Source organism: Hippoglossus hippoglossus, chromosome 22 (genome assembly GCF_009819705.1).
Source record: "Hippoglossus hippoglossus isolate fHipHip1 chromosome 22, fHipHip1.pri, whole genome shotgun sequence".
Classification (NCBI taxonomy): Eukaryota; Metazoa; Chordata; class Actinopteri; order Pleuronectiformes; family Pleuronectidae; genus Hippoglossus; species Hippoglossus hippoglossus.
In genome coordinates, this window is record NC_047172.1 from 4,192,818 (window position 1) to 4,206,969 (window position 14,152).

Sequence of the window (14,152 nt, forward strand, 5' to 3'; positions counted from 1 at the left end):
GATTTAATATATATGTAATGGAAACAACTTAAATGTCACAGGACTTAAATCAAATCTGTTCAGCTCCTCAGACGAACCTACGAGCAACAGGATGATCTCCAAACGAGGAATAATAGTTTTCATCTGGGGGTAAAATGCGTTGTCTACCTGCAAGCTGTGTTCCTGCAGCTGAGTTCTCAATTAGCATGTGGACACGCCTGTGTGGAACCTGACCTTTGACCCCCTGAGCCCTGGCCTCCTGGAAGGCAACCCCCCCTGACCCAGGTGCTGCCGAGCAGTGTACACGATCATCCCCCCACCGCTAATGTTAAGCTATCACACAAACTAATGGTGCTCTCTAATTACCTGTAATGGTGTTTGATGTGGTTCTAAGTGTTTCAATGCACATGAAGTGGAAGAAAAAAAAACACGAACAGAATTTGTGTTGTGGGCGAATCCCCGACATCGACCTGCGTCTCACACTTACCCACATGATCACTGTTTATTAATGCTGGTGTTTGAAAAAGCCACAAGATTGTTAGTCAAGATTGATGCAATCGTTTTTTAAACGATTTTTCCTTAATGACTTAACTGTCAATTCAACTTTTATCTTTAAGTGATTCGTGTTTGAGTCTTTTGAAGAAAGTTACCAAATTCCACAGTGACGTATTCAAACTTTAACTTAGTCAAACCAAAAACCTGAGTCTAAGCTTTGTTGTCTTGTCAATTCAATTATTGTTTCACCACTAACCTCAAGTTTTGCAATTTGATAAATGGTTTGACAGTGTGGTATAAACAAGAAGAAGAGGTTTTACAAACTATTTTAAACTCTGGATTTCACAATATTAAACATGCTGGAGTAAAAATATAAATAGTTTTAAGTGTCTAAAATTGTGTAAAAGTTCAATTATTTTCATATTGGGTGTGTAGCATAGAAAAATTATCAATGACCCTCTGAGCGTTTAATAAAAAGTTATAAATCTCCTTATACAACATCATGCAGCACCTGCACTGCCCACACGTCACCTTCAAATCCCCAAATTCTTCTTTCCACCAATGAAACCCGCCTTCCCTCCACCCCAACTTCAACAAAGGAGAAAATGCACACACATGCCAACACACATACATGTGCGCGCTCTCTCTAAAACACACACACATGCACATACATCCCTAAGCAGCTGCGTCATTATAAAACTCTTTTGAACTTCACACTGGAAGTCAAAAGCCACATGTGTCAGTACAAGACAGATGTACTGCAGCTGCCTCTCGGCTCCAGTTTCATCTGCGATACAAGGCTCGCTCCCCTCAATACCACCCCCACTGGCGACCTCAGCCCTCCTCCTCCTCCTCCTCCTCCTCCTTCTTCCATCACGCACTGACAACACCTTTGAAGTCTCATCACTAAATCAGATCGTTGCTCAAAGATCTACAGGCCGAACAGAGTCCATCTTGGTAGAGAGGTTCTCAAACGGGGGGGAAAATTAACCTCACCTATTTAAATTGCAACCAGATAATCTACTTTTAATCATTTTTAATGTTCAATAACCAGATCTATGTATTTCTCTTGCAGGTTCATCAAACCCCCCCCCCCCCCTCCAAAAAAATGGATTACAACACATTGCTTTAAAAATATTTATTGTCAGTTCATGAAAATTGATGGGCTTGGCTGATGCTGTTGTGTGTGTGTGTGTGTGTGTGTGTATGTGTGTCAAACAAGGTTGTGTGTGAAACCTGCAGTGAACTACCTTCACCGTTAGGGGTCAGTATTGAGCTCTTCCAGCCCATCTCTTATCACTTCACTGTTCTCACTGTGCATAGTTTGAATAGATGTGGTGTAAAACTGTGTCAGGACTGGGGTTTTTAGTTTTCCTTGTTTTTGGATTTAAAAGTAAAATATCACAACACTTTTCTTGATATTTATCGATATCGACTTATACGGAAATTTGTATCTATATGTAATTTATGTCCGTATCGTCGAGGATCAGCTGTTGCTTTAATTGTTGTTTGCTGAAATTTCTGTTCCACATCTACAAGTGGAACTGTGAGAAGCAGAAGAAAATATAATCTTCCAGTTTCATAATCAAGATTTTGAGTCGTGGAAAAATCATTTTTCTGTGGCCCCTTCATTCTCAAAACCTAAATCATGACCCTACCCAGGTGGTGATCTTATTGTTTCTGGTCCGTTCTATTGTTCTGTCTTGTTTGTGTCTGTTGTGACACAAGTTCAAATAGCTCAGGTCTACACTGCACCGGACAAGTATTTAACTTTTCACTGCAGAGCCAAACGCCTGCACCTCAAGCCACATATTTTACATTTCACCAATTTCACCCAAAGACAACACATCCCTGTGCTTTGGTTTCCAACGGATCTCTTCAGCTAAGAATGAGAAAAGTATCATCCGAACATCTTGAAGTGGTCTTGACAATCTGTGTCGGGCTTTGCAGTGGAAAAAGTTTCTGATGAGGAGGAAGACAATCTTGGCTTGTTGCTGTCAGAGTGACAGTCTCCTGTAATCCTCCCTCACTATCCGTCCCCCATCGTGATGAGCAGTGATTACGAGCCTGCCGGGTTGTTTTAGATCTCGCGTGTAATCTGCAGTGCTCACAGCGTCTGGAAGCACTTCAGCAGACACACAGGTCTAGTGTTCGAACCGGGACTGACACAGGCTCTCAAGAGACACTACACAGCCTGTTAAGACAGACAGGTTTCTTTTCTCCTTCTTGGCACAACTGTCCAGTCCAAATTAGACACGACTGGGCTTGTGCTCGTAGCGGATTAAGTCCCAGTTACTATATACGGCGTTTTGACCGTGTATAGTGACGACAGGAATCAGAAAAAGTCAAATAACCCGACCACAGATAAAATAAACAGAGCTGATAACATACAGTCTGGTCTAAGCATTTCAATGTTGTGAAGTAGCTACTGTAGCCCTAATGTTTGACTTGATGTAAACACAGAAAGTATATATCTTACAATAGAATAACAGCGAAGAAAGTGAACACCAATATGCCCCCACAATGCAATTTAGTCAAACAAACAAACAAATGAAGGTTATTGTACATATTTACAATAGGAAGCCTTTTTTTTTTTGTCTCACGCTCATCAGCCACTGCAGTGACTCTTGGGAAAATGGTAAGAAATACAAAGCTCAAAACAAGCAGACAAGCATTCAGACCACATTAGCACACTCGCAATTCTCCTTTCTTCAAACTCAATTGTTCCCAAATGTGAGGAATACATTTTATTTTTCACATTCCAAAACATGTTCATAAAGTTTTTTCCTCCCTGCGCAGTCACGTTCCTGTTAATTGGACACCCTGTGGGGGGGGGGGGGGGGGGGGGGGGCAGGACTTACGGCTCTGTCTTACACAAGGTGGCAAAGCTCCAAGTACGCACAGTGTCGAGTGTTTCACAGAGCAGGACTGACATCAATTGTTGGAAGACAGACAATGAATGTGTTTACATACACAAAATGCACTCTTGATATTACTGGGCAGACTCAAATATTTATTTTAGGTGCTGGCTTTTGTAAAACGCCACATCTTGTTTACAATGACAGGAATAAAGTTGAATATGGCAGCTGAACTGAGCTGATATTAATGGGATACCTGCCCATGTAAACATCTGACTTCCATGGGTTCAGTCGTCTCCTTTTTCCCGGTACTACGAAGGATATTCAAAACTCAAGTCTCTGGACTCTATTCTGTTTTGGAAAGATTAACCAAGGGGCCAGTTATTTGTAAATGTTGTTCCGGGTGTAATGGTTACAAGTATAAGCTGATGAACTGTTAATGACCACACGTAAAATTCAATAGCAAAAGGGAATTCAGAGTTTTCAGGTTTGACTGCGTAAAATCAAACTTAGGAGAAGAATGAACACTTGAACATACATCAGTGTGATAGGAACTACCCAAAATGACAGAAACCATCTTTGAGAAAAATGAAATTTGACGTATACTTCGACATTTTAGTTTGTTCCATGTCCCAGCCACTAATGAATGTTTATTTCTTTGAGCTGTAATTATTTCGTTGTTTGTTTTTTTAGCACAAACCTTGCAAACAAGTAGAAAAACATCTTGTGCAGACATTATGCTAAAAACTGAGAAAACCACTAAGTACATACGACAGTTTGTACTTGTGAGTTTTTTTTCTGGTTGCAAAAATAATACTTTAAAGTTAGCTAGTAAAGTAACTAGCTTACTACTAACTACTAACTAGCGTTTGCCCAACACTTGTCTTCAGTAAACAAAGAACAGACACATCAACTGTCAGATTTTGTTCACAAACATCTGATTCTTGAGCCAAAATGTTAATCGTTCTAAAAAATGTCTGTACAGTGCAGGGGGGGGGATTCATTCAGCTAATTCTGGGCTGATCACAGTTATTGAATGTGGTTTGCTTAATATTGCATGTTCACATACAAATGACACATTCGTTTGAATTGGTCCAAATCACCGTGGTTGATTTTTGAGTGTGCTCCTCTTTAGTGCACTGCCACTGCCTGCGTGCTACTGTATGTATCAGGGGACTTGGATGTTGTATATTTTAGTGGAAACATGGACATACTTCCAGTGGCGAGCCGGTCATCTCATCTCTTAACAAATATATTCATCGTTCTTACCGAGACATTTTCAGTCACTTCAGGGGAAAACAACACGTACAAACAGGTAAAATGTCAAACATAGGGAGGAGAAAGTGCAAATATTTTGGCGCCGCTTCATTTTCTTTTCTTGTTTTTTCTGTTCTTTTTTTTGTTTAACTCAGGAACGTCATAATTTTTCTGCTCCATCTTTCTCTTTCCTGTCAGCAAGCGTACAGATGCCTTCCCTCTGTGCCCTGTGCTCTCATCTCAGCTTCTAGATCCTTCTCGTCTCACACCAGACGACCTACTGGGAACAGAAAGAAAAGAGGAAAGAGACAGAAAAGTTATGGTATGCAGGCTACAAATGAGTTCTTCTATGACAACCCAATGGCAAGCAAGAGTAGATCTGAATGGACTCACACACACATTAAATAATGGATGTAACATTCATTATGCATAGTTTAAGAAATATGCTTTTCTTAAAACTACCTGGTGTAAGTAAAGTTGTTTGATAAAGTCAATAAATACTGAGCACAGCAACATGGACGTGAAGCTAAAGATAAAGTCCCTGGTCACTAACTAAAGAGAATTTTTACACCACCAAGCGATTCATGTGTACCATCACACGTGCACGACACTATGTCGCAACAAAGCTACAACTCAACGGGTTTCTGAAGGTTGTGTGTTGCGTCGCATTGTTGCTGACCAATCCACCAGTGGGTGAGAGAGGCAGGCAGAGGGGGAGAAAGAGAGAGAGAGAGAGATGGGTGAAGAGCTTAGATTGCTTACAGATGGTTATGAGAGACGGGAGCAGAGGTCCTCCTGAGTGCAGTGAGAGTCCAGGCTGTGTGTGTGTGTGTGTGTTTCTGTGTGTGACTTTGTATTAACCTCTGTATTTGTTGCAGTGCATGACGAGCACGGTCTGTGCATGCTCATCATGTGGAAATGCGTTTGTGTGCATATGTGCATCGTATCTCTGTCTGCGTGTCCCATGGTCTCAAGGTTGTGTATGTGCAGTGTGTGCATATGTGTGTGTGTCAGTGTGTGTGTGTGTGTGTCTCATGGGGGTGGGGATATGCAGGTGCGGTCTGTGTCGGTGCTGGTTATGTTGGCCATGAAATAGAAGTCCAGCTGATTTCACTACACTCGCTCTGAGCTTCTGTCGTCGGGGGCGAAGCGTTTACTGCCGGAGTCAAGTATTCTGTTCCAACTTTAAAGCATCACGATCTCTCCACGCTTCCATAAATCCACATGAGTGCGTCACGCGGTGAACGTTTTCACCTTTTACTTTAAGTGTGTAAGATAAAGATGAGAATAAAATATTATGGCCGCCTATTTGTACAGTGACTGACTGGATCCAGGGGACTACTGTTTTCAAATAAAAGACAGTTTTGCTGGTGTATACATCTGTCACAATATAACCCATATATAAAGGTTACACATTATTTATTTAAGTACATAAAATCCTCAAAAAACAGCCCCAGTTACAGCCACATCTGTTCGGCATGCAGTGCATAAACATGTTGTGTATCTGGCTGGAGTATAACTTGACACACGAGGGCATTAAATAAACCCTCTTGAGTGTCTGAAATTGGAAGCATTTCCCTGCAGGGAACTTGAGAATGCTCAACAAACCTGATGGTAATTTGTCCATTTGACATATTTCATGCACAAGTTGAAGTTCTGGTTTGATCGTGGATGACATTACAATCTCTTGTGACCACAACAAATACGACAGATTTCATGGTGGTGTTTAGATCTTCAGATGTCATGCTCTGCACAATGCTGTTAGACAGACCGACCAACATCATCAGACCTGGCAACCAGCTGTCCAAATGACTAACATTATTTCATCTATCATATTTCAGCTGTTGTTTCGCTGTGTTGATTTTCAAATAGAAGATCAGATCTGTATCAAAGACATAAGGAATACTCAACCGATTTTATTGTAAAGTTGGTGAAATCGTGGGATATGGACCGACAAAGAAAACATAACATTTTGTAGTGGATCCAGATCCGGTGGCAGATCCAGTATTTGTATTTATTTCATGCATCTTTAACATTGCGAGATCAATTATTCTCTTATACAGAGATCTTTATGGGAAAATCGTAGATGCAGTATATGCACTCTGAGTGCCGTTCTACTTGTAGTCCTTTGTTTATTCAGAGTGATGTAGTCTGCTGTAACCCTGGCAGCAGCAGCAGTTCCCTGTCCTACCTGTTGAAGCTGAGAGAGGCTACTGGAAGTCATACTGCTCCTCTGTTTAGCTGCTAAGCAGATAAATGTCTCTGTTGTAAGGAGCTGAGCAACAGCAGTGCAGATGAATCGTCTTAGCAATTACCAGGCTCCAGAGCAGCGAATGGTCCTGTCCCTCCTCCGCTCCGAGTCACAGAGGACACTGTCTGTGCCATTAGCACCACAAAGCTCCCCTGCCTCTCCCCGGACACCTTGGCCCCGCTTGGGATAAAGAGCTGAAAGCAGATCCCGTCTGGAAGTGAACCGCCTTGCCTCACCTGGGACCAGCCAATAAAGACACTTGGCTCAGGAGCTGGGAATCGTGGTATGACTATACATGGTGGCAACTCGGTGAAGAGGACTTGGCCAACATCCACAGACTTGAGCTCCATATTAGCGCTTATCTAACTCACTGTCTTCTGCGTTGACCTCTGATACCTTCCACTGTTCTGTGTGTCGACCTGACGTCTCAATCATTGAAACAAAAGTGGTGCGGAGGAAAAGCTGTCTGCTCTGAGTGGTCCTGAGTATCCCTGGTGCCAGGCCTGCCTCATAATACCCTCCTTTCATTCCTGCCTAATGACGGACACAGCCGTCAGGACAAATGAGTGAGGAAGAGGAAGGAGCAGGAGAGGAGACAACGAGAGGAGTTTGACATAAAACAGCAGGCAGGACACAAAAGGTCCTGATGAAATACACACAGGTCTTTTTCTTCTCAGAGCATTCCTCATCCATGGAACAGGTAAAGTTAGTAAAGTGAAATGACGGGAATATTCCTCATATTTCATCAAAGTACTTAAACTCCGTGATTGTTGGATGGATATTTATGTGTGTATATGTATATTTACTATTCAGTTTTTTTAATCTATTAACACGTCATATATTTAATTTGTAAGGCCTTGCTTTCTTATTTGCTGAATTATTTAACAGCCTCAGTTGAAGTCAAACTGTGACTCTCCATTAATGACATTTCCTCATGTTTGGTGCGTTACTGTGCGTGCGAGCATCCATACGTGATCATCCCCATGTGTTTGCACTTATTCAAACACGTGTTTACATCTTTCTAAATAGAATTAAGACTCATTGAAAGAACATCATGAACCCTGCTGACAAAGCTCATGGCAGGAAGTTTGACGGAGAAACAGTTTTTATCTGGAACCATCTGAACTCACCAGACCACGCCGTTCAGCCGTGGCCTCATTCTGACAAGGGTTCATGGAGAGAATCCCTGCCCTGGGCTTCTGTTACATATCTCCTCCATAATGAGCTTTCCAGTCTGTTCAGAGGAGGGATGCCACCCTCCCCACGACTTCACAACTCACACAAGGTATTCAGATGTTTTCCTGTGCTCCTGCCAATGTGTCGAGAGTGCAAGGCATCACACAGATGTGGTCCACGCGGCCCCACATGGTAACAATCCTTCTCCTAGATGTACATACTGTAAATTCTAAACATGTCCAACAACACTCCAGCGACGATCCAAAGCTGCGACAGAGCATGACTGGATTTAATGCCTGGCAAAGGCAGCATGACTTAAGGAGATCCAGGCCATTAAGGACCAGCTAGGCATACCTGGACACAATGACCATCTATCTAAGTCAAGGCAGAACGCTCCCATACGCTCTCACAGACCTATTCTGCTTTGTGTCTCTGTCCCTTGAAAAAACTCACTTCATCAACAACCATGTGCCCTAGTGGCAGCATATAAAGCTGTCATGCCATTTTCCTCAAGCTCTGACGCATGAAGGTGAGAGATTTGGTGTCTACAATAAAAAAATAAAAAACTCGCCATGGCTCCTTCTCTGCTCCTCCAACACCGGACTGTTTATCCTGGCGCCCGTGCCCCAGGTCTAAGAGGACTGACGTTACACCCGCTGTAAGCCACTGTTCTCCAGGCCCGGCAAGGCAGCGCCAGGGTAAACACATGACTTCAGTCCGTTGTGGCACTGAAAAAAGCTAGTGACTAGTCAACAGCGTCAGTAATCGCTCAGTAGGGGGAATCCTGATGGATTGAAATAGAAGATCAAGATGAGGAGACAGAGACGGACGAAAAGGTAGAAAGACATAAAATCGAAAAACCTTTTTGGGATATTTTATGACTTGCTACGCGAATAACTTGTTTGTTCAAATTAAAGTAGCATCACGACAAAGATTTCACAAAAGTCAGAGACAGAGAGCTCACACATATTATTCTGCACATATTACATGAAGCATCTATGTGGGACTGAAGGCTGCTTCGCCAACTAGGCTGAACTACTTCTACTAAAACTGACATATTTTGTCAAAGTGCAGTTAATGGGAAACACAGTCAGCAATAATTAACCACAGCACTCAAAGGCAGAGGCACAGTTAGTGAGGGTGTATTAGTTTGCCTTACTGAACAAATTTGTCCCTTGCCTTGTCCCTTGGCTGCCACTTGTTGAGGTACCTGCAAAGGAGAAGAAGCATTGTCAGTTTAATGGAGGCGGACGTTTCATTGTTAATCCAACTTCCAATCTTACAGAATCCTACAAATCAGTGCAGCTGCCTGACGAAAATGATTTTTGACATATTACGATGTAAGTTTCCTCTACCACCTGGTTTCTTTCCCTAGTGGGTGGTAGTGATGGTCACTTCTCCAGCCACTGTTGTGTCTACTTAGTCATATCGGGACAGACTGGTTGGACTGGAGCCAGAGGGTAAGAAACCACTTCCAGCAGCAAAGTGAAATAGAAGCAAAATGTAATATTTAATATTAACATTGTCGGCTCTTGGTCTGAACTCTTGTAACTCTTGTCTGAACAATTTGTAGATAAACAGCTGTGTATGCTCGTCTTGGATATGTAACAATAGCTAAAAGATGTGTCTTACCCCCGCGAATGTTATTTTACTCTCCAGAATTTAATCTTTACTGTATTATATGGGCATTGTAGCCGGCAGCAGTGAAAGTAATGATCTATATCAGAACCAGTCTGTAGACTCATGATGACTAGTTTCAGTTTTCTGGCGCAGACGGTGCTCAGGATCCACAAAATACATTAGCCTTGTCTAAATATTCATCAGTGAGTGGCGCAGTGCACTTATGTCCAGTGCCAACACATCTGTACGTCACATGAAGCACAGACACTTCATTGTTTTCTCTCACTGACTCTGACTGGATGGTTTTTATTTGAATTGTGACATGTTGAATATATTAGGACACTGTAATATGGGAATAAATTGTTGTCTTTTAAACACGTGGAAACTGATCATCATGTTAAAAACGAGCAGAGTTGCGTGTCTAACTAGGTGTTGTAGGAGTCACTGTGTGCAGATTTCCCCCAGCTGGTCTTAGGTTCATCGCAGGGTCACGACCTTACTCCATGACCCCCCAACCCACTCTCAGACATCCTGTTCCCTTCAGCTCAGACTCCCCCAGCTTCCCTCTTCCTCTCTTACCCTCCTTGCTGACGCCCAGGCAGCCTTTCAGCTCTTGCAGGGAAATGGCCCTGTCCTTATTCAGGTCACAGTAGTCGATGAACTTGCGGGAGCATTTCTTGGGTTTGGCTTTTTTCTTCAGGTACTTCTTGAAAGGTTTTAGTTCCTTCTTATTTATGTCATGGCTGCCGTTGTTATCCAGCTGGGCGAAGTACCAGTGCACCACCCGCTCCTCTAAAGTGTGACTGGGATCAGGCTCAACAAACCTGTAGAAGGTCGGAGGAACAGAGTGGAGAAGAAAACATGGATGTCACAAAACCCACAATCATTTAGATAAAGAGAAGGAGCAAAAAAGTCAGTTTATTGATTGCTGATGAAATTAAACTACATCTGAGCAACAGATAACTTGCAATAGAATAAATTTGAATCAAAATTCTGCAAGCCTTAATACAGATAAGAATAAGCTTTGAGGTATCTTTCTCAAGTACAATGCTCCTTAGCCTGTTGTGTCACATGACGCCACTTACCTCCCGCCACCAGAGGGGGCTGGTGAGTTTATGGCTTGCACCATGTCTGTGGTGAGGGCATCTAACAAGCTCGTAATGAATTCCACTTTTTTCCCCTCGGGGCATCCTGGCACAAATCAAAGACAAAAATACACCAGAATTACCTTCCACAACTAATTTGAGTCATTACGCTACAGTGGAGCTGAAGTGCCTCTAAAGCCTCAGCACCAGTGAACCATTATGACAGATGTCAACAGAAAGCAGCTGTTGTGCGCTAACAGAAAACATGCAAACATAGTCTTGAGATTACTGGCGAACCAGGTGTGTATCTGTGAAATGTCTCACGTTCCCCATTATCATTAATTATTATGAATACATGTTGTACGGAGGTGGAAGACGTAGTTTGGCTGTTTTTGGGAGACTGGAGAAAAGCCGAGCTGTGGCACATGGCGAGAGGTGAAACAGAAGTGTTCGGTGATGAGAAAGCTTTGTTGAGCGCTGCAGACCTGTTAACTTTTATGACACAATTCTGAACACCTTGGGTAGCTCTTTTTAATTGACCAGATGTATGGTTTTAATGGCACAAAACCAGTGCAAATGTTTCCCTCCTAATTGTGTCTGTTAAAGGGAAACTTCAAAAGCAGCTGCATAGTAAACCAATCTTCTCATTCTGTCTTTTTTTTTTTTTTTTCAGTCTCTCCCAAGCTCTCTCAGTCGATTCCCTCCTCCCTCTGCGCTCGGTGTTCGTGGCCTCCTTGTCCTCGGCTCTGTTCCCTTCACTCCCTTTGTGCCGGCTCGGGACGTCTGTGGGAGGTGGTCCGCTGCCCTGCCAGGTGAATCCAATTAGCAGTTCCTACAACACCACGAGCCTGGAGAAGCACTGCCTTGCTGTGCCTTAATCCAAGTGTTAAATTGGGGGGTTATGAAGCACAGAGCGTTTTGCTGTTTGGAGCCTACATGGCACAATGTGGTGCAGGACCACTGGCAGTGTCCAAAAGGAGCTGGGCCACTTACAGGTGATCCTGTTGAATCTGATAACTTAAAAAACACATTAGAGCTACACCGAATAAAAAGAGGGTTGAGAACTAAGATGAATTTCCCCTTTATTTCTAAACTGAGATCCTCAAAATCCTTGATTAGTAGCTTATATTGCTAATAATCCTTTAAAACACAGCAGTATTCACCTGCTTTGGTTTCATCTCAATTATCTTTATGACCCTGAAAGGATTCCTCTAGAGATGCTCATGTTCAGTTGCTATAGGTCGTACATTTATTCATGTAGGTAACCCTTCTATAGACATTAGCACGCTTTTATTTTATACTTATGTTCAATAATGGGGAAGTGTAAGTAATTCTGGAACTCTTGTTTTTGATTTAGGTCTTAAGTTGAGTTCATTAAACTTAACAAGGTCTTAAATAGTCTTAAATGTGACTTGTTGAATCCTGCAGAAACCACTTTCTATAGGTTTTGAACCAAATAGAGTTCCTGCACTGAACTAACAGATCCCAGCCTCCCAGGGGAAGCTCTTGTCTGCTGCTGCTGACAGAGGTGGCATTGTGGCATTTTGTGTACAATGAGATTGAACCTGTGGCTGCAAGCTGTTAACAAACTGCCCTCTCCAGCTCTCTCTTCTCACCCGGCCTTGATGTGACGGCAGTGAAATATTGTGCTTTGTTGTGGGGTTTCAGAACATCCTCTCACAGTACATAAAAATATCTCCACTCAGCAACCCGCTGCCTCGCCGCCGCACCCCGCAACACTCACACCTTCCATAAAACACACCACACATCTGCTGCACAGTCAGGAGTCATGCTCGACTCTGTAAACTCACCAGATGGGGGATTAAATAAGAGTTACAATGCAACCTCAAATGATGGGGAAACAGAGGAGCAACAAAAGTAAGTGAGCAGTAACAAGGGCAGAGGAGTCTGAGCTGAGGTTATGACCTCCAGTTCAGAGGAGAGCCTCTAATCCTCACTGCTGGAGAATCCAACACCACAAAGTGGGGTGTTGGATTGTTAATCGACCAAAGGCCTCGAAGGGCTTAATTAAGATAAAGGGGGCGGGGGGGGAGTAATGTATGTACTCGACCAAGTGCAAATACACACTGTCCAAGCCCCAAAGCTGCATTACAGGTGGAGAAAGTGATTCTAGTTCAATGGATCATTAACTGTTGAGGTGTCAGACTGCAGCCTTTGAGAAGATAATGTGTGTGAAGCCATCTGCACGTTCAAGACCCTTCTACATGCTTCTTGTTTAAAATCAAGAGAGTCTGAAACACGAGGAACTCAGATGGAGACAACCGGGTTCAGCCAACCTGCCTTTGTTTACTAAAATCAAGGTCCCACCGTAACAAAAATTACTAACAATTTAGATTTGGTAAATCCACCAGAATTACCAAAAATCGAATATTTCATGCAACAGCCGAACCCTTGACAGACATAGCAACAGAAACTAAGGCGTGTAGCGGTGACAGTTAATATCTGACTGGATTCTGTTTTATTATTTTCAGCCTCGTTGTTTGCTAAAAAATACAGTTTGTTAAAAGACCATAAATGCAATAATATTTCAAACCTGCCAGTTCTCTGCCCTGGAAAGGATCTTCTGTGTCTGAGACCCGAGATCGTGCAGTGATGTCACACTCTGGCTTCTGGTACCTGTTACACAGAGAGGAGAGCAGGGACATGGCTGCATGAGACGGAAACAGCAGAGGAGGCTGGTGACAGAAAGAATAAACACGTCGAACAATGTGTGAAAAATATGAAACATCGAAGGAGCTACTGGTCCATGTTGAAAATTCCGCCGTAGCGAATGAAAGAAATCAAACATGGGCCTGTAACCGAACTCAAGAAAGAGAAAACACCACAAAAGAAGTTGCTGCTTTCCTTCCAGGTCTTATAGTAATTTGAGGTAGAGCCTAAAACCAGGAGGTGGTTCTAGGCTCTGGAGAAATACTGTATTGATTATCCCATCATGATTGTTTTAATGAAAGCATGCAACCTGCGTAATCTCTCATCTGAAATCTACAACCTATTACGATTCCTCTTGATTCTGCACGTCAGCTGTCGATCTGCAAAGAATTATTAACCCTGACTAATCGGTTTTTTTTTCATCAAGGGCTTAATTTGATGTGACGTGCACAAGGTTTTGTTTCAGGGCCATAACAAACTGTTCGGCATTAAGCATGGCATGACTCGTTCTCTCCTGGCTATTGTATCACTGCTTCTTGGAAAATTTAGCATGTGTGTCTCATTCGGCTTCTTTTTCCGCCTTTTTTTTTTTTTTTACAAAGGAAAAGCAAGTTGTCATTTATTTTCTTCTCAGTCTGCAAGGCCACTCATCCAGGATGGGACGTCTGCTCCACGAGGGCACATCGCTGTCCACAGGAGAGAAGTGGGATCTCGTTGTGAATACACAGATGAGAATTTAGACTGCAGGTATAACCTCCGTG

At 42.8% G+C, this 14,152-nt stretch overlaps 1 protein-coding gene across 11 annotated transcripts in view; it reads right to left on the reverse strand.

Annotated features, from left to right (window-relative positions):
- Positions 1–3,206: 3,206 nt before the first annotated feature.
- smoc1 (SPARC related modular calcium binding 1) overlaps positions 3,207–14,152 on the reverse strand; it is a 38,906-nt gene continuing 27,960 nt past the window's right edge. For 6 of the 11 annotated variants that reach the window (XM_034575645.1, XM_034575644.1, XM_034575643.1 and 3 more), the window contains 5 exons: positions 13,276–13,358; positions 10,722–10,827; positions 10,216–10,460; positions 9,196–9,226; positions 3,207–4,869 (listed from right to left, as the gene is read on the reverse strand). In XM_034575645.1, coding sequence (XP_034431536.1) covers positions 4,830–4,869; positions 9,196–9,226; positions 10,216–10,460; positions 10,722–10,827; positions 13,276–13,358 — 505 coding nt within the window. In that variant the 3' untranslated portion in view covers positions 3,207–4,829. Of the gene's footprint in view, positions 4,870–9,175; positions 9,227–10,215; positions 10,461–10,721; positions 10,828–13,275; positions 13,359–14,152 lie in introns of those variants that run through there. The other 5 variants (XM_034575640.1, XM_034575647.1, XM_034575641.1 and 2 more) reach the window with 4 other exon arrangements.